This window comes from Colobus angolensis, unplaced genomic scaffold, assembly GCF_000951035.1.
Source record: "Colobus angolensis palliatus isolate OR3802 unplaced genomic scaffold, Cang.pa_1.0 Scaffold117, whole genome shotgun sequence".
Classification (NCBI taxonomy): domain Eukaryota; kingdom Metazoa; phylum Chordata; class Mammalia; order Primates; family Cercopithecidae; genus Colobus; species Colobus angolensis.
Genome location: NW_012112808.1, coordinates 6,867,327 through 6,886,513, shown reverse-complemented (window position 1 = coordinate 6,886,513; position 19,187 = coordinate 6,867,327). Strand labels below are relative to the sequence as shown.

Below are 19,187 nucleotides of genomic sequence, written 5' to 3'. Positions count from 1 at the left end.
TTTTCTTTGGATCTCATAAATGTTGGTATGTTGTGTTTTTGCTTTTATTTTATTTTTTTTGGAGATGCAGTCTTGCTCTGTCGCTCAGGCTGGAGTGCAGTGGCGTGATCTCAGCTCACTGCAAGTTCCACCTCCCCCGGGTTCAAGCAATTCTCCTGCCTCAGCCTCCCGAGTTGCTGGGACTACAGCCACCTGCCACCATGCCCAGTTAATTTTTGTATTTTTAGTAGAGACGGGGTTTCACCATGTTGGCCAGACTGGTCTCGAACTCCTGACCTCAGGTGATCCACCTGCCTTGGCCTCCCAAAGTGCTAGGATTACAGGCGTGAGCCATGGAGTTTCACTCTTGTCTCCCAGGCTGGACTGAAGTGGTGCCATCCCAGCACACTGCAACCTCCGCCTCCTGAGTTCAAGAGAGGCTCCTGCCTCAGCCTCCCGAGTAGCTGGGATTATAGGCACCCGCCATCATGCCTGACCAATTTTTTGTATTTTTAGTAGAAATTGGATTTCACCATGTTGGCCAGGCTAGTCTCGAACTGCTGACCTCAGGTGACCCACCTGCCTCATCCTCCCAGAGTGCTTTACACTCTGGGATTACAAGCATGAGCCACTGCACCCGGCCCACATTATAATGATGCTAATCTTCATAACAGATGACTTCTAACAACATTCATAGATAATAGATAGGTAATAGTCTTTTCTTACTTTCTTTACACATGGAAGGAGAAGAAAATTGATATACCAAGCTGTAGGATATCATAGTTAATGGGATTGAACTTCTGTACTTCCCAGAAGACAAGGTAGAAAGTGAAATAAAATGAAAGAAATGAAAGAAAGTGAAAATACATCATTTGAATATTTTTAAAAATTTTAATTTTAATTATTATGAGTACATAATAATTGCATATATTTATGGAGTACATGTGATATTTTGATACAGGCATACAATGTGTAATGATCAAATCAGGGTAAATGGAGTATCCGTCACCTCAAGCATTTATCATTTCTTTGTGTTAGAAACATTCCAATTCCACTCTTTTAGTTATCTTAGAATATAAAATAAATTAGTGTTAACTATAGTCACCCTATTGTGTTACCAAATACTAGATCTTATTCATCCTATCTGACTGTATTTTTGTACTCATTAACCATCCCCACTTTGTCCACCGCCTCTTTGCCACCCTTCACAGCCTCTGGTGCCCGTCATTCTACTATCTCCGAGAGTTCAATTTTTTTTTTAAGCTTCCACACACGTGTGAGAACATACAATATTTGTCTTTCTGTGTCTGGGATATTTTACTTAACATAATATCCTCCAGTTCCATCCATGTTGTTGCAAATGACAGGATTTCCTTATTTTTATGGCTGGGTAATATTCCATTGTGTATATAGACCACATTTTTTTTTATCCATTCATTTGTTGGATGCTTAGGTTAATCCCCTATCTTGGCTATTGTGAGTAGTGCTGCGATAAACATGAGTGTGTAGGTATCCCTTCGATATACTGATTTCCTTTCTTTTGGATACATACCCAGCAGTGGGATTGCTGGGTCGTATGGCAGCTTTATTTTTAGCTTTTTGAGGAACCTCCAAACTGTTCTCCATAGTGGCTGTACTAATTTTCACTCCCACCAACAGTGTGCGGGGGTTCCCTTTTCTCCCCATCCTCGCCGGCATTTGTTATTGCCTGTCTTTTGGATAAAAGCCATTGTAACTGGGGTGAGATGATATCTCGCTGCAGTTTTGAGTTTTATTTCTCTGATGATTAGTGATGTTAAGCATTTTTCATATACCTGTTGGCCATTTGTACCTCATTTCAATATCTGAGAAAAGAAATTACTATTATTCTTTAGCGCAGGCTATTCATTTTATTTTATTTTCCTAGTACCAAACTCTTCGGTGAAATTCGTGCATGTCTGCTCATGTGGCGGTCATTTCCACAGCAGCCTGTCTCCACTGTCACCTCTGCGGCTGCTCACGGTGGCTGGCACTCCCTGGGCCACTCTTCTGTGCCATCGCACATTTCCCCTCTGCTACTCCTCCACAGGTCTCTGAGGTGGGAACAGCTGGCCCCAGTTCTGCAGGAATGGGGGGGATCTGGCTGAGGCCACACTGTGTAGTCCAGCTGAGCTAGGCAGACACCACTCTACGCATCACCACTTCCTGTGGCCTTTCCCACCTGACAAACGAAATGCTGAAGATAAAACAGTCCTCCAGTGGAGGTTTTTTCTTCCAGAGGTTTCATTTTCTGGAAATCTACAAGACCCACAAGAATGGCTGGAGGGCCTTTAGTGTGTATCTTGGGCAAATGTCTGTGGCCACTTCTGATCTGCTGCCTGGGCCTGCTGTCCACACTGAGTTCATTCATAGCAAACGGGTCCACAGCAAATATCTGTACACAGGTAAAAGTTTGAGGGTATCTCAGTGAGTTGTATGAAAAGTGATGGATGCCTTGGGCTTGACAGTTTCCGTGGCCTCCCTTTTAAGCTTTAAGACTAAAACCCCCTGGCTTTGTGCACAATGTTAACTGAAGAGCTCAACTCTGGGGTTAGGAAAGACGGAGGCACAGAGTTTTGATGGGATCACTTGGAAACGAAGGGCCGTTTACTGTAGGGGCAGTTGGAAGCTACAGATGACATTCTGCGAGGAAGGAAGGTGTCTGAGGAGCTGAGCATTCAGTGAGCCCCAGGCTTACAACTCGGGTTCAGGTTTCCACTTAGGCTGGCCTCCTGCAGCCCTGGGTGAAGTGCAGGCCTCCCTGCAGCACCTTTAATGGATTCCATCACCACATGCACGCCGTCAGCAGCCTCTGACCTGGGCATTCAGCCACCCAGCCCTCCACTCCCTCAGTTGCATTTACCTGCTGGATCCCAAGTCACTGCTGTTTGGTTTGAAATTTAAACCTGTGTTTCCCAATCTAAGCCTGCTTCAGATTAGGAAATGATTTACATTTTCCAGCCGGACCCTGGGAGTGAAACTCAAAGTGGGGACACTGAGGAGAATGTCCCAGGATACCCACTTCGGCCCCGTTTATGGTTCAGTAACCATGTTCCCACCTTTGGGGTGAGACACCCTGGAGTGTGAAGCTTGCTGCGTCACCATGGAGCTGATTTAAAATCTCTAAGCTGGTCGGGCGCAGTGGCTCATGCCTGTAATCCCAGCATTTTGGGAGGCTGAGGCGGGTGGATCACCTGAGGTCAGGAGTTCAAGACCAGCCTGGCCAATATGGTGAAACACTGTCTCTCCAAAAATACAAAAATTAGCTGGGCGCGGTGGTGGGTGCCTGTAATCCCAGCTACTTGGGAGGCTGACGCAGGAGAATCGCTTGAACCTGAGAGGCAGAGGTTGCAGTGAGCTGAGATTGTGCCATTGCACTCCAGCCTGCACAACAGAGGGAGACTCTGTCTCAAAAACGAAACAAAACAAACAAACCAAAAAACCCCCAAAAACCCCGCCCCTCTAAACTTCAGTTTCTTCACTGGGAAAGTCAAGATGATAACAGTGGCTCCTCTACCCTCCTTAAATCACAGCAAGAGCTGGGATTAAGTGGGGAGCACATTGGGAACAGGGTGTGTGCTCTCTAGCGCTGCCGTCCGATAAGGCGTGTGGGCGCTCCCAGGTGGAAGTGACAATGGAGACATGGGAGCTGCCCATATAGATGGTAAAAGGAGGTGGAAGCTAACTCAGGCCCCAGCCCTTGGCTGAGTGAAGCAGGGTAGAGCCAGGCTGGAGATTCACCCACGCACTGAGCACAGCTGGTAACGTTCCACAGTTCTGCTAGAGACTCTCGTATTGAAAGAAGTATTTTAACTTAAAGTTTCACAAATACCTCATTATTTATACTGCAGAGTCAAATTTCATGCTGAGCACAGAGCCCTTGGGCTATGCAGCCTGATGTCCAGTTAATTCTGTAGTATTTTGAGAAAGAAGTTCTGGTTATAAAAGGAGTGTGCTTTTGAGGCACACTGGATGGCTTCCCTGTACATCTTTAAAACAACACACATACACATGTTCCGCAAATGGCTGGCAAACACAGGCAGAAACTAAAGGAATGCAACCTTCGTTCTTGAGGGCAAGTAGATGCAATTCAGATTCAGTTTTCTGCCAGCACTCTGAGCTGATCAGAAAAATACAGTTCCTTGTAAAAAGGAAAAAGAAATTTGCCCCCTATAAAAAGATTTAAATAAAATCACTTTCCCTGAAATATCACAGTCTGCATTTACATGCTCCGCAGTTTGCTTATATGAGATACAGTTGTTATAAAAAGTAAAACCATAAAATGGGAATGTAGGGAAAAGTCTAAATGATCAACAGCTATCAGCTGCTTATAATTTGCAAGGAATAATCCACATATCCATTAATCACTCTTACCTCCTTGGAGGCTAAGATTTGGCGTAACTCTTTCCTGAGATCAATAAAACGATCGTGGAACAGGGCCAGGCACCACGGCTCGGTGAAGTAGCTGGTAAGGAAAGAAGAGACTCAGTGAGCTGGCAACCCTCTCATTACCACTAATAAAGTATTTACCTGCTTTTTTGCCTTTATAAATTACAGTTCTGGCCTCATTGCAATCGTTTGCTCATAAAATGTCTTGTGGAACAGCCTGACCAATCAATTTTTTAAATGGATGTTCCTGCTGTAAGGCCAGGTCCCATAATTACATTTAAAGTGGTTTAATTCAGAGCTGGGGCAAGACCCAGTGAAGAATCCTGATTTTATCAGAATTTAAAAGCCTGAAGACTTGTAAAGAACGGTGTCTCCATTATCTGCCCTCGTTTGAGAAAAACAGATTGCAAGATTAACTGCTGCATAAATAAATTAAATTTGGGTAGACAATAACACAAATGTTGTTCATCATTAAGGTTTCTGGATTAATAATGGCCAGAAAAACAGGCTGCCTTGCTGCTGCAACATGCTGTTCGCACGGTCGCATCGATGCTGACTTGAATCTCTTGTAGGAGAGCTGTATGTTTTGGTGTTCAGATTTGCTAACTTTTCACTGAAAGTTGAAATGCTTTCTTATATGGAGAATAATAAGATGATCCTTTATTTAATTGGAAAATTTGATGCATTTTTGGAATAACCAAGAACTCTTATTGGTATTTTAACTCTTACTTTAAGTGTCTTGGAACAGGGAACTTAACTGCTTCAGGGTCAAAGCCATGTCGCTCAGGTGGGCTTTGCTCTCCTCTGGATGTTAGCCAGCTGTCCTTATTACTGTTTATAGATGATGTGTGTGTGCACAGCGGAAGGAAAAACCTGATGCCCCCACGTGGATGGGCACCTTCTGTTTTCCAAGACAAAAAGTTCTTACGGATGGAGGTAAAGTGTCCCAGAGGCCACGGGGGCACTAGAGGACAGACACAACGCCGAGAGTCTGTGTTAGGGACAACCTGGCACTTGGCGGTATAAGGCCTTGCCCCGCACCCCCTTGCTGGACCAGAAGACGGCATCAGTTCCTGATGACTCGCCCACGTTGCTGTTCAGGTGGTATGTTCATTCAGCTGTTAACACACCGTCTTTCCTCAGCAGCTGAAATCCCTCATGTTTGTTTCTGTGGCACCATCAGAGCTCCCACCCCCTTGGTTTTGGGGGTCTACAGCCGCCTCTGTCTGGTGGCGGAACCACCACTGCTTCCCTCACTTCCAGTGCCACCTGTTCCAACAACCCAGGTGCTCTCGGGCCATGCTCCCCGCCCAGCACCTTTACTACTCTGCCCTCTGTGCTGCCCATTGGGGACCCGTCATCGTCTGCATCAGAGAGGGAGTTCTGTGAAGTCCCACTTCCCTTGGGAGCCCACTGTGGCCTGTCACGAGCTCTGGCCCTCCATCTAAACACCCAGGTTCCCACAGCCTTGTCATACAGAATAGCGTCACTGCCCTAAAAAGCCCTCTCTGCTCTGCCTACTCACCCTCTCTCCTTGCCTCCCTCTGAACACCTGGCAAATTAATTTTGGAGGAACTTGAATTGTATTAGAGAAAATGGGGGCTGTGTAACAATTTTTATAAAACATTAAAAAAAATCCTAGTGTCCAGGTTTTATTTCAGAAATAGAGTGGTGTTCTCCCAACCACACACCACCACACATCACACTTGCCAGCAACTCTAAAGGGAACGGATTTGCGACTTGAGGCTGTGCGCTCCGGGTGCCCACGATGGCCCAGGGATGGGCCTCGGGGCCCAAAAGCTCCTGGCAGAGACCTGCATGGTGAGGGCAGGGCTCAGGCCTGGCTGCTTTCCTATATCCAAGGACAACTTTAGCACCAGCTACAGGCTCCCAGGTGAGGGTGGCCAGGAGGGGTGAGGGTGTCTGGGATCCTGTGGGCTTCCTAAAATCATCCTACAGCAGCAGCATGGCAGCTTTCATCATTCAAATTGGAAAAGCTCTGAATTTAACCAAACCTATTTTACAATTGATCATAATGTTGAGTCAAATGAAGGTGGTTTCCTTTTGATACAAGAATGTTAGGAGGAAATTCTGCTTTAAGAAAAGTTTTAGGAACCAGGTCATGCCTGCAATCCCAGCACTTTGGGAGGCCAAGGTGGGAGGATCACTTGAGGCCGGGAGTTCAAGATCAGCCTGGACAACATAGTGAGACCTCCATCTCTACAAAAAATAAAAAAATAAAAAAAATTAGCCAGATGTGGTGACACATGCCTGTGGTCCCAGCTACTAGGGAGGCTGAGATTGGAGGATCACTTGAGCCCAGGAGTTTGAGGCTGCAGTGAGCTGTGATCACGCCCCTGCTCTCCAGCCTACTGCACTCCAGCCTAGGTGAAGAGTGAGACCCCGTCTCCAAAAAAATAAAAATAAAAGTTTTAGACCTCCCCCAGGTTGAACGATTTCTATGCTTTAGGCTTCTTCTGTATCCATAGGAAGGAGAGAAACATCTTGGATCCTGGCGAAGCTTAGGGCCAGGTTTCCGCCAGGTACTTATGGTGCCATCAGCATTCATGATGAGCTTTTGGGAAATTTGTATTTCCATGAATATTGTGAATTTTAAAAATGAAAAATATTAACTTTTTTTCTCAATTTATATTCAAAAGGGGAAGACTACTAGGAGCCATGAAGTACCCCACACAGCCTGCCGTCTAGAAATCTTCAGGAGAGAGGGCCAGGTATGCACATGGCCCCAACGTGCTTTTTAAGGGGCTGTGTGCATTTGGGTGTCAATGCCACAAAAATCATTTTTGCACAGCTGTGAGAAAAAAGTTACACCTTTTGAAGACTGAAATAGAAGACCTTACTGTCTCTGTTCATGCTGCCAATGGCCAGCCTGGTTTATTTGGGAGGACTTAAATTCCCCATCACTTCTGCAAATAATACACTTTTCCAGGAAGCCCTGGGAGATTTTGACTTGCGGAACTGAATTAACCATTTCTGATCGATATAGTCCGATCGTTAAGCAATTGACTAAATGTCTCCAGAGGTCATCCTCGCCCGCTCATCCAGGCAGTTTCATCGACAGACTCATAAACAGGGTGGGGATGTGAAGGCCGGTTTGGCCACTGGACACGCTGAAGGCCGAGGAAAGCTGATCAACACGACACACTGGGAGAAGTTGTAGGAAAAAGTCCAACACATCTACGGGGAAAGAGAAGTGGTAAAGGTGTCCCTTAAAGGCCGGGATCTCAACTCCAAGGCCAAGGCCTTCCTGGCCAGCAGGAAAGGAGTGCTGTGACTGCAGGTGTGCCTTTTCCAGCACTGGCATGGCATGGCAGGGCGCGCTGAACTACGCACCAGGTGGCAAAGAGGAGGTGGGTGGCAGGGAAGAAACACACCACTTTTTCCAAGATTTTTTTTGTTTGTTTTTAATAAAAAGCATTCTAATTTTCTCTTGGCATGAAAAAAATAGTTTCTGCTTTTAGAGCTGTTCACAGGCTCCCCAGGCTGCCACTCACGCCTGCAGAGAGGGCTGCTGGAAAGTCAGGAGTCGCTTTTGTCCGGGCAGGCAGCTGCCACCAGGGAGACCTGCGGGTTTCCTTAGAGAATGATGCTCTCGCTTGTACATGTCCTTTCCGGCACGGCGGAGGGCAGACTGTTCTCCTTCTAAGATGCCTGACTGAACGTCAAGCTCAGCCATGAGTCTCAATCTTGTGATACGAGAGGATAGAGCATAGTAGCTAGTGGGGCTTGCCTCTTTATGAAGCAGCCTGTGTCATGTCTCCGTTCGATACACAGAAGGTAGGCAGTGATAAATATCATGGTAGCAAACAGATACCCAAGGCCAGGTATGATATACGATGCATCTACTTTGGCCTGAATAACATTTGGAATTTGGGTTTCAGGCTTTTCTTTGATGAGTCAGATTAGGCAATGCTGCGTCCTCGTTTTTGTGTGGCAGCCATCAGCTCAGTTGCCGAGGATGCCCTCCGTGGTTCGTCCTTGCTTTCCCACCAGCCTGGCCAAAATTGCTCCTCTCCATGCGTCACAGCAGGCATCTGGGTGTGCCAAGCCTGGCAAGAGGTCTGGGTGAGAGGGAGGCAGGATTGCAAACATTTCCTAAAGCCCCTCTGCCCCATGACCTCTTCCATGGTGGGATGTCTGCTAAGAACACTAGAACTATGTCCTAGCTTTCTTTTTTCTTCTATCCATCCATCCATCCATCCATCCATCCATCCACCCATCCATCCATCCATCCATCCATCCTAACAGGTCTAGTGAGGCCTTCCTAAACCCTGTTTCCTTATTTCCAGTGGCTGCTTTCCTCTGGTCCTCTTCCTCTGCTGCATCACTCCACCCTTCAGTGAACATCCCTTCCTTCCCTGTGCTTCCATGTAGACTTTTCTCCCTCTCTTCTCTGTCCCAGGTGTCTTCAGAGCTTCTGACATTAACGGTTGCAAAATGGCAGGGAAGGAGAAGACCTAGGGTTCAATTCTTTGCCATGAATAGAATATGGCCCTCACGCCTGTGTCAAACATGTGACGGGCACTGAGGGTACCATGGTGAGAGAAAGCCCCTGCCCCCAGAAATGCACACATGGTGGGTGGGGGTGGGGAATATCAGAGCGCACATGGTGGGTGTGGGTGGGGAATGTCAGAGCTGCTTATGATGGCCTGGCATGGCAGGGCTGCAGAGGGGTGCATGCTGGGGAGGTGGGGGCTGGAGTGGGCTTGGCGAGGCCTGGCACTGTGGCCTTCTTGAGCTCACTTCTTTGTCCTCTCAGCAGCTTCATCCCTAGGCTACCTCTTGGGCTAGTGTTTGCCAAACTTCAGTCACTTGGGAATCAATCGTTTTCTGTGTCACTACATTACTGAATACTTCCAAATTTTCTTTAAAAATTTTTGTTTAGAGACACAGTTTTGCTTTGTCACCCAGGTTGGAATACAGTGGCACAATCATAGCTCACTGCAGCCTCAAACTCCTGGGCTTAGGTGATCCTCCCGCCTCAGCCTCTCAAACAGCTGGGACTGTAGGTGCACACCATCACACCTGGCTAATTTTCTATTTGGTTTCTTTTAGAAACGGGGCTTTGCCGTGTTGCCCAGGTTGGTCTCAAACTCCTAGCCTCAAGTAATCCTCCCAAGTAGCTAGGATTACAGGCATGAGCCACCAGGCCTGGCCCAAAATTTTCTTTACATTGATTTGTCTTTAAAAAAAACTGAAATAATTACTTTTGTCTTGTCCTAAGTAATGATATCTATGAAATCACAGGTTTGATGTGCTTGTTATGTTTTATTCTAATTCCTGCTGGAATGAATCTATCATTAGTAAGATGTGGCTGTGCTGCCTGAGCTATCCTGCATACTACCTGGTGGGTGCTTACTATACTCTGGGAGGCATCCTGTTCTATTATAGCTTCATGCTGGAGGCACACTTAGATTCATCTGGGGATGCAAACCCACAGACTCTGTTACACACAATTTCTGTGCATTATCTCATTTCATCCTAATTCTAATCCTAGAAAGTGGGACATGTTGGCCCATTTTACAGATGAAGACATAGATTCAGAGAGCTTAAATGAGTTGCCCAAGGTCACAGAATTAACAAGTGGCTGAACTAGGTCCTACCCATAGTTCTGTGTGACCCATGCTCTGAATAACTGTGCAACCAAATCCCATTTCCTTATGCTTTTTCCTGAGTCTCTCTAGCAACTCTCTTAATCACCCCAGTTTCCCAAGTATCCCCTACATTTGCTAGGATCAGATATGATTGAAATTACAGAAAGTTTCAAAGTAACTGTGACTTTCAAAAGGCAGAAGTGTATTTTTTCATGTAATGAAGGTCTAGATGGGGAGTTTAGGGCTGCCAGGGTGGTTCCATGGACATCAGAGCACAGTACATTCATAGGGGCCTTGGCCTCATGATTCAAAATGGCTGCTGAGCTCCAGCCGTCACATGGTTCTGGGATGCAGTATGGGAAAAAAAGGACTCATCTCCTTTCTTCTAAGGAGAGTTCCTGGAAGTTTCACAAAGCACTTCCATTTATATCTCATTGGCCAATGGTTGGTCATATGACTTTCTTGGTTGCATGGGAGGCTGAGAATCAGTCATTTATTTTAGATATGACGTACTTCCCTATAAATCCGTCTCTACAAAAATATAAAAATTAGCAGGGCATGGTGGTGCATGCCTGTAGTCCCAGCTACTTGGGAGGCTGAGGCAGGAGAATTGCTTGAATCCGGGAGGCAGAGGTTGCAGTGAGCTGAGATTGTGCCACTGCTCTCTAGCCTGGGTGACAGAGCAAGACTTTGTTTGTTTGTTTAAAAAAAAAAAAAAAGCTAACATTGCTTAAAACTGGGTGCCTCACACCCTAGACTCCCTTGCCTGGCAGCACTGGTGCTGGCTCTTGCAAGCATAAGTTTTCCTTTACGTCCTTTGGTGTCTATAAGAACATGGAATCTGACCTTCTGTGCCTTCATCAGGTCACATCTGCTCTGGACAGGACCAGAAATTCCCTGCCACCCTTGCACCCAGAGTCTTCGTTTTCAGAAAGTTGAAGAATTACCTGAAGGATCTGTCTGCTGTCCATTTGTTTTTCCGAATCCCAGATACTCAGCCCAGGAACAGCTTAGAAGATGGAATATGTTAATTCATGAATTACAAATCTAGCCAGTGCTCACATTTCTCTCCTTGCTCTGATCTCTAAGGAGTGGGAAGCCATACATGTGGGCTGAGTTGGTGATCCATTCTCAGGATGCGAATTGACTAAACAAAGACCGATGCTTGCGTTGGTGGTCTCTCCATCTCAACTCAGATTCGTGTTGCTGACCCGGCCTCAGTTTCCCATTTACTGTCCTTTTTCTTTTTACCCCAGCTCTGCTTCTTGTCAGCTTGTTAATCTAGAGCTAGTTAGCTTTAGTCTCCCTCAGCCTCAGTCTTCTTTGCTGTAAAATGGGGATAATGATGGCCCTTCATTCCAAGAGTTACTATCAGAATTCAAGGAGACACTCCAGGTAAAAGATTTGGCGTTAATGCCTGGCACAGGGGAGAGGCTCCATATCAATGATTATTACTGTTATTGTTCTTAATTATCCTATTGCATATATTTGTGTAGGCTGCCTCAAATCCTTTCTGGTGTGAATCAGAAACTAAAATATGAAAATACTTTTTTGTTTGCTGCTTAATTCAAAGGAAGTCTTTCTTTGGCATAACTGCAGTTTTTCTCCTCAGGGAATGCTTTTCCTCCATTCAAAAGTACTGCATAAACGACTTTGCCTGCCATTTAATACAGCAGTAAAGGTAAGAGGACATCGTAACTAGCCTTCATGAAGTTTTGTCTTTCACTGAAGAATTATGCGGAAATAGGCCAGGTACAGGGGCTCATGCCTGTAATCCCAGTGCTGTGGGAAGATGAAGTGGGAGGATTGAGGACAGGAGCTTGAGACCAGTCTGGGCAACATAGTGAGACCCTTGTCTCTACAAAAATTAAAAAATAAAAATGAGCTGGATGTGGTGGTACATGCCTGTAGTCCTAGCTATTTGGGAGGCAGAGGCAGGAGGATCACTTGAGCCCAGGAGTTTGAGGCTGTAGTGAGATATGTTCATGCCACAGAACTTAAGCCTGGGCAGCAGAGTGAGACCTTTTTTAATTTAAAAAAGAATTCTGTGGAAACAAATAAAAACTGCATGGAAATTGTTAAACTGAGGCCTTACTTTTTATGTGTCCGAATTGATGAAAATTAAATACAAACTGTCCAAATGGAGTTATTTCTTTGCTGTTTTGCCTGCTTACTATGTTGGGTGAGCCAAGTAAATCAAAACAGTTAAACCAGTTGTTCACTGAACACATTCAGATGGCAGTTGGGAAAAGTGGCCCCGGAATTAAGGCCCAGGCATTCTAAAGCCCAAGCAGACTGAATTTTCTTCTGACCTGTCTGACTTTTGGTCTTACTTGCCAGAGCAACCAGTTTTCTTGTAGAAATAGCATAATGTTTATACACTTAAGAATTTTGTTTCTATTTAAGTTTACCCTGAAAGCATAGCCGTGGGTCATTCACACACTTTGCCATGGTGGGAAGCTGGGTTTGGCAGTGCCTTACAGCAATGTCTGCTGTCAGGGTACAGGGCTGAGACTTAGTGCTCCACCTCTTCCCTTTTATTCCATCTACAGTATTTATTTTCACATTGCTGGTTTCTTAGGGGCTGCACTAATTGAATTTGCACAATAAATCTAGTGCCCTGGAAGTTGGCCAGCTATTTACATTGATTTGTTATATAAGTTCAGCACTAATAGTATGAGGCAAGGTTAGCATTTAATTCTGCAGAAAAGGGGAAGCTCTTAGTGCTTCAGCTTCCCTTCCTGTGCCTGTCTGCTCTCATTCTGCTTCTCTCTTCATAGAGAGCACAACCATTTTCCTTTAATTAGGCTGCAGAGAGCCCAGGCCAGCATTAGGCCAGGCGGCGGCCACTCAGCCTCACTCACAGTCATGCCCATTTCCTATCTATTTTCTGTAGGAAAAGAAAAAAAAAAAAGTGTGTATGTGCACATATAAACCCCCATGAGTCAGGGGGACAAAGGAGCCAGGAGGAACGACCTTTTGTGAGGCTGAGGCTGCAAGAACTAGCAAACCCCATAGAGCAAGATATTTCACTCCCTTATTATTCCTTTGGTTAAAGTAATGGCTCTTTAAATTCTGAAGAAGTGCTTAGTAGAAATATCATTGACCAGGACAGAACAGACACACCATGTCTGAAATGTGTTTAAAATAATTTTTAAAATAATTAATGAATACACGTTAAAAATAATTCTCTTTCAGAAAATAGGCTTTTCTAATTAATGTGTTCCTTTTTTTCTAAAGATTTTACATAGAGAATAAGAAACTACAAACTGTTTCTTTGCTTTTTTTTTTTTTTTTGGTCACTCTTAGGAATTCAGGGTTGTGGTTTCCAAAAATCAAGCATGAAAATTTAACTAACATATTCCTAGTTCGTATCTCACCAAAACACAGTAAAGAGGGTAATGGATTACAACCCACAGAATAGTACAGGAATCCATAAGTCCACACTGCTAAAAATGAATGAATGAGTAAATAAATGGAGGAGAAGGGACAATTCTTCCTTACAATAGGATGCTAAGGAATAAATATATAAGAATTATGGAAGTAGAAAAATCACCATTTGGTGAACAGTGCAGTAATAGTTATTTCAGCCAAGAATTGTCCATAGAGTCTAAAATTAGTGGAAAAAGTTATGAGACATAAGGTATTTATATAGTCTCAAAGTATCACTAATTAGTTATGAAGGTAAGAATACCTGTATAAATCGTCTCAAAGTAGTACCTTTCCAGGGGAAAACCCTGCAGCCTGCATTCTAACCAAGTGATCACAGTTAACAAAACTGCCAGGATCCAGCTCACCAGCTGGTGAAGGATACTTCGCTCTGAGACAGGGCGTTCTCTTGAATTCCTCACAAGGTATCAGAGCCCCATTTTTTTTGGAGCCGGGAGGGATAAGAGATGACAGATTTTGGTGACCTTCTTGTTCTACAGGTAGGAAAACAGAGGCCCACAGCTGCACCTGCTGAAGCCCCCATGGTCCGGTCCAGGAGCCATGAGCTGCCAGTGGCTTCTGAGCACGTAAAATGTGGCTAGTCTGGGCCGGGTGCGGTGGCTCACACCTGTTAATACCAGCACTCTGGGTGACTGAGGCAGGCGGATCATTAAGGTCAGGAGTTCGAGACCAGCCTGTGCAACATGGTGAAACCCTGTCTCTACAAAAAAATGCAAAATTTAGCTGAGTGGGGTGTCACACGCCTGTAATGCCAGCTACCCGGGAGACTGAGGTGGGCAGATCACTGGAGCCTGGGAGGCAGAGGTTGCAGTGAGCTGAGGTCGTGTCATACACTCCAGTCTGGGTGACAGAGTGAGACCCCGTCACAAAACAAACAACAAAAGTGGCTAGCCTGAATTGAGATGTCCCTCCTGCATAAAATACACACTGAATTTTGAAGAGAATGCAACAAAAATGGAAAATAGCTTATTACTGTTTTTGTATTGACTAAGTGTTCAAATGACAAAAGTTTTGGATATACTGGGTTAAACAGATTATTACATTAATTTTCTCTGTTTCTTTTTATGTTTTTAATGTGACCACTAAAAAGGGCAAAATTTTGTATGTGGCTCCTGTTACATTTCCACTGGACATCACTGGTCTAGATAGAAAGGTGAAGAAAGTGAGTTTGTTGAATGCCTCCTGTGAGCATCATTTCAAATGCAAGGATGAACGTGCAGTGCGCCCAGCATCCAGAGGTGCTCTGACAGCAAGAGACGACGGACATGTAAAGAGAACCACACTACTGTACAATCCTGTGGGATGGCCGCACTACAGCAGGCAGGAGCTCCGCCATCACTCACAGGCGCTGTGCACAGAGGCACAGGGAGGATCTACTGAAGCACTGGAGAAGGAGTCGGTGTTTGCCAGGGGTATTTCAGGCCCGGGAAAGCGTAGAGGCACAAAGCAGGCAGGGCCTGCTGGGAACGACAGGTAGTTTGACTGCTCTAGCGTCCAGTCAGACGCAAGGTGGGGGGCAGTGGGTGGGGCCAGACTCTAAATGCTTGTGTATGGGGCTTGGACTTTATCTCCCAAGTGATGGAAAGCCATGGGAAGGCTTTACACAAGTGAGTGCTGTGGACATCCTATTTATGTTTCAGAACAGGTGCGCTGGAAGCTGTGTTGAGGCTACACTGGACAGGGTATGGCCGGAAGCAAAGGGGCCCTGCTAAATGCAGCTGCAATGGCGGCAGATGACTGGAGACACATTTAGGAGGTGAGGGGGAAGCAAGTGATGGGAAAAGGTCTGCAGATATTCCCAGGTCCTGGCTCAGAGGCGCAGGAAAGCAGGAGCACAGGACAGAGAAGTGAACAGGGGCAAATGACAAGGAATGAGTCCATTCTTTTTAAAAGTGAAGTAGAGACAGAAGTGCCTGCAGAAGTCCCAAGTGGGAACGTCCAGTTGGCCAGACTGACCCTAGCACAGACAGAGCTGGACAAGGGCCCCAAGAGACAGGTTTGGTTCAAGGAAGAGATGACAAGACAGTTGATGGCAATCCCAGGGAAATCTCAGTATTTCCTGAGGGGTGGTGGGATCAGGGGAGCAGTGGGAGACACTTGAGTAAAGTGTCAGCAGAAGAAGTGACAAGAAACACAGGAGAGGGATCAAAAGGTTGCTTCCTACCAGCCAAAAGTCACCAGGAACCTGGCATGTAAACAAAGTCAGGTTTATTCAGCTGACTGCAGTAGGAAGAGCAAGGTCCCAAGGGATGTCTTGATAAGAAGGAGTTGAGAGGATCTTGAGACAGGATTTGGGCTGGTGCCCAACCTCCACACCCTCACAACGCTTGTTAGCACCTATATTTCAGAGAACAGCCATCCTATTGGGTATGAGGTGACATCTCATTCCGATTTTGATTTGCAATTCCCCGTTAAGTAGTCATGTCTGACACCTTTTCATGTACTTCCCAGCCACCTATATGTCTTCTTTGAAAAATTGTCTATTTGGGTCTTTGGCCCATTTTTAATTGGGTTATTTATTTATTTTTTCTATTGAGTTATATGAGTTCATTATATATTTTGGATATTAACCCCCATTAGAAATATGGTTTGCAAATACTTCCTCTCATTTCATAGGTTGCCTTTTTTTTAAAAAAATTATTTCCTTTGTTGTGCATCTTTTTGTTCAATGCAGACCCACTTGCTTATTTCTGCTTTTGTTCCCTGTGCTTTTGGTTTCATATCACAAAAGTCAAGGCCAAGGCCAACATCAAGGAGCTTTTCCTCTCTGTCTTCTTCTAGGAGTTTGGCCTTATTAAGTTGGAGAGTCAAGTAAGCAGTTGAAAATATCACCAGAGCTTAGAAGCAAGTCTTGCACACACTGCCGCTAAAATACATCTGAAATCTGACCATCCAAACTACCATCTCTCACCTGGGATATGGCTGTGGTTCCCTAACAGCTCCATTCCCCATACAGCAGCTATGGGGAATGTTTAAAACATGAATTGGCATGTTGCTGCCCTTCATGCTTTGAAACAAGGATCCCAAGTCCAAACCTCCACTTATAGGATCTACATGATCCAGCTCTTCGGACCTTCTCTCCCTCTGCTACAGCCACGCTGGGCTTCTTTATTCCTCAAACATCCTATACTTATTTACTTATCAAAGTGAAGCAGCACTGAAACCAGCCTGCATGACCACAGCTGGGGCTCCAGCATGGATTCTGACTGGAGAGAAGGGCAGTGCCTGAAAGCAAGGGGTGTTAACGCCCAAGACTGTGGGTGCTCACCAGTGGCAGATGAGCGCTGACATCATTATGAGTGACCACCCGGCAATTCATGTTACTCATAGATATGATCTACCGGGAAGAAAGATTTGTAAGAAATCCTGTGATAGGGACTTTGAGGGACTTCAAATGCCTCCTGTTTCTTCTATTTTTTTTTTTTTTTCGAGACAGGATCTTGCTCTGTTGCCCAGGCTGGAGTGCATTTCTTTTCTTCCAGGAAATTACCTTCTCTAGGATTGGGCAGATAGCTACACTTCTTCCTGGGGAAGGTCTTGATTATGTCGTAACGTAAACATAACTAAAATAATGTTTCTCTTACCTAGGGCTGAAGGTAATGGCAGTCCAAAGATATAAACATGTGACCTTAGCCCAAAGAGAGTCTCTTAAAGTCAAAATGAGAGTTCATGCCAGCCATTTTGGAAACATATTACATAATGTGAGTTACATTTATATTTTTTAGAGACATTTCAGTTTAATTTTTCTGAGGGAAGAAAGATAATAAGAAGGTAAATTAATGTTCCCTGACCCTAATTCATGAAATATGCACTGGCCTTCAAAGTCCCTGATTTAGTTTCTCTTTAAAAAATTATTTGTTCATTGTCTCTTTCCCACAAAAGGCAAGAAGAGGACAAGGGTGGGCACTATCTCCACTACTATTTAATATTGTACATGTAATTATAGGCAATTCAATAAAATAAGAAAAATAAACAGAAAGTAGAAGTATTGGAGAAAAAAAGGTGCTGTTATTGCAACTGATAATCATCTGTCAAAGAAATTCCAAGATAATCTAATAAAATCTGCTTAAACAGAAAGAGACTTCAACACAAGAGCAACATACAAAACCAACATCTTTCCCAACTACCAATATTTTTTTTTAAATCAGAAAATGTAATGAGACAACAACATTCCATCTACAGCAGCAACAAAACTATAAAAAATGCTAAAATAAACCTGAATATAAATGTGCAAGCTCTATGAAAAAAAACCTATCAGAGTTTACGGAAGAAAATTTAAAAAGACCTGAATGGTAATATTCCATTGTATAAATGTACCCCAAATTAACCTGTAACTTCAATTCAGACTCAGTTAAAATTCTAAAAATAATTTTTATAAAGTTGGACACGATAATACATTCAGAAAAGTATAAGAATAGCTAGAAGACTACACATTAAAGATATCAAGTCAGCTTATAATGTCTCAATCACTACAACAGCATGGAAGAGTACAGAAACAGACAAAATGGAGCAAAGAAACAGGGTAGTAATTTCAGAAACTGAATTATCTGTAGAAAAGATTTTGGCTCAGTGTACGATAATGGTAGTATTTCAATTACGTAGGAAAAAACATGAATTATTTAGAAAGAGTTGTTGGGAAAATTATCTCTACATTTGGAAAAGGTAAAATTAAATTCTTATATTCCATTGCACACAAGCACACACACAGTTTTCCAGATGAGTTAAAGATGTCAATGTAAAACAAAGCTATGAAAGTGATAGAAAATAGGAGCATATTTTACAATTTCCAGGTGGAGAAATTTTCCTAAGTAGGAGACAGAATTCAAAAGAATAATTTTGTTATTCTTCTTTGTTAGAGAAGTTTTAATTATGTAAAAATTCAAACCTTTATATAAAAAAAGATATTGAAAACAAATGAAAAAGTGAATAAAAAGACAAGCCACAAACTGGGAGAAAATCTTTTCAAAACACATATCCAATAAAGGAACAGTAAACAAAATACACAAAGAGCTCTTAAAACTCAACAGTAGGAAAACAAACATCCCAATTTAAAAATGAGCAAAGGAGGTGGACACGTCACCAAAGAAGACATAGAGATAGCGAGCAAGCATTTGAGCTGGGCATGACAGAATGTTCCTGTAATCCCAGCCACACAGGAGGATGGCTTGAGCCCAGTAGTTTGAGACCAGCATAGACAACATAGTGAGACCTGTTAAATATATATATACATTTTAAATTTATTGATCCCAAATTGGTCAATATGGTAAGTCACTAGGGAATTTCAAATTAAAAACAACGATGGGTATGGCTAAAATCTAAAACATTAACAACACTAAATGCTGACATGGATATGGAACAACAGGAACTCTCATTCATTGCTGGTGAAACTGCAAAATGGTATAGCTACTTTGGCAGACAGTTTGGTGAGTTCTTACAAAAACTAAACACTCTTACCACATCATCCAAAATTGTGTTCCTTAGTATAGTCCCAAAAGAGTTGAAAACTTATGTCCACAAAAAAACTTGTACATGTTATAGCAGTTTTATTCATAATTGCCAAAACTTGGAACCACCAATAGATATTTTAGTAGGTGAACAGGTAAATAAACTGTGCTACATCCAGACAATGGAATATTATTCAGTGCCAAAAAGACATGGAGGAACCTTAAAAGCATAGTGAAAAAAGCCAGTCTAAAAGGACTACATACTGTATGATTCCAACATATGATATTCTGG

General features: G+C 43.8%; 1 protein-coding gene across 1 annotated transcript in view; it reads right to left on the bottom strand.

Annotated features, from left to right (window-relative positions):
• CFAP61 (cilia and flagella associated protein 61) overlaps window positions 1-19,187 on the bottom strand; it is a 294,188-nt gene that overhangs the window by 11,987 nt on the left and 263,014 nt on the right. The window contains exon 26 of the mRNA XM_011963119.1: window positions 4,372-4,462. Coding sequence (XP_011818509.1) covers window positions 4,372-4,462 — 91 coding nt within the window. The remainder of the gene's footprint in view (window positions 1-4,371; window positions 4,463-19,187) is intronic.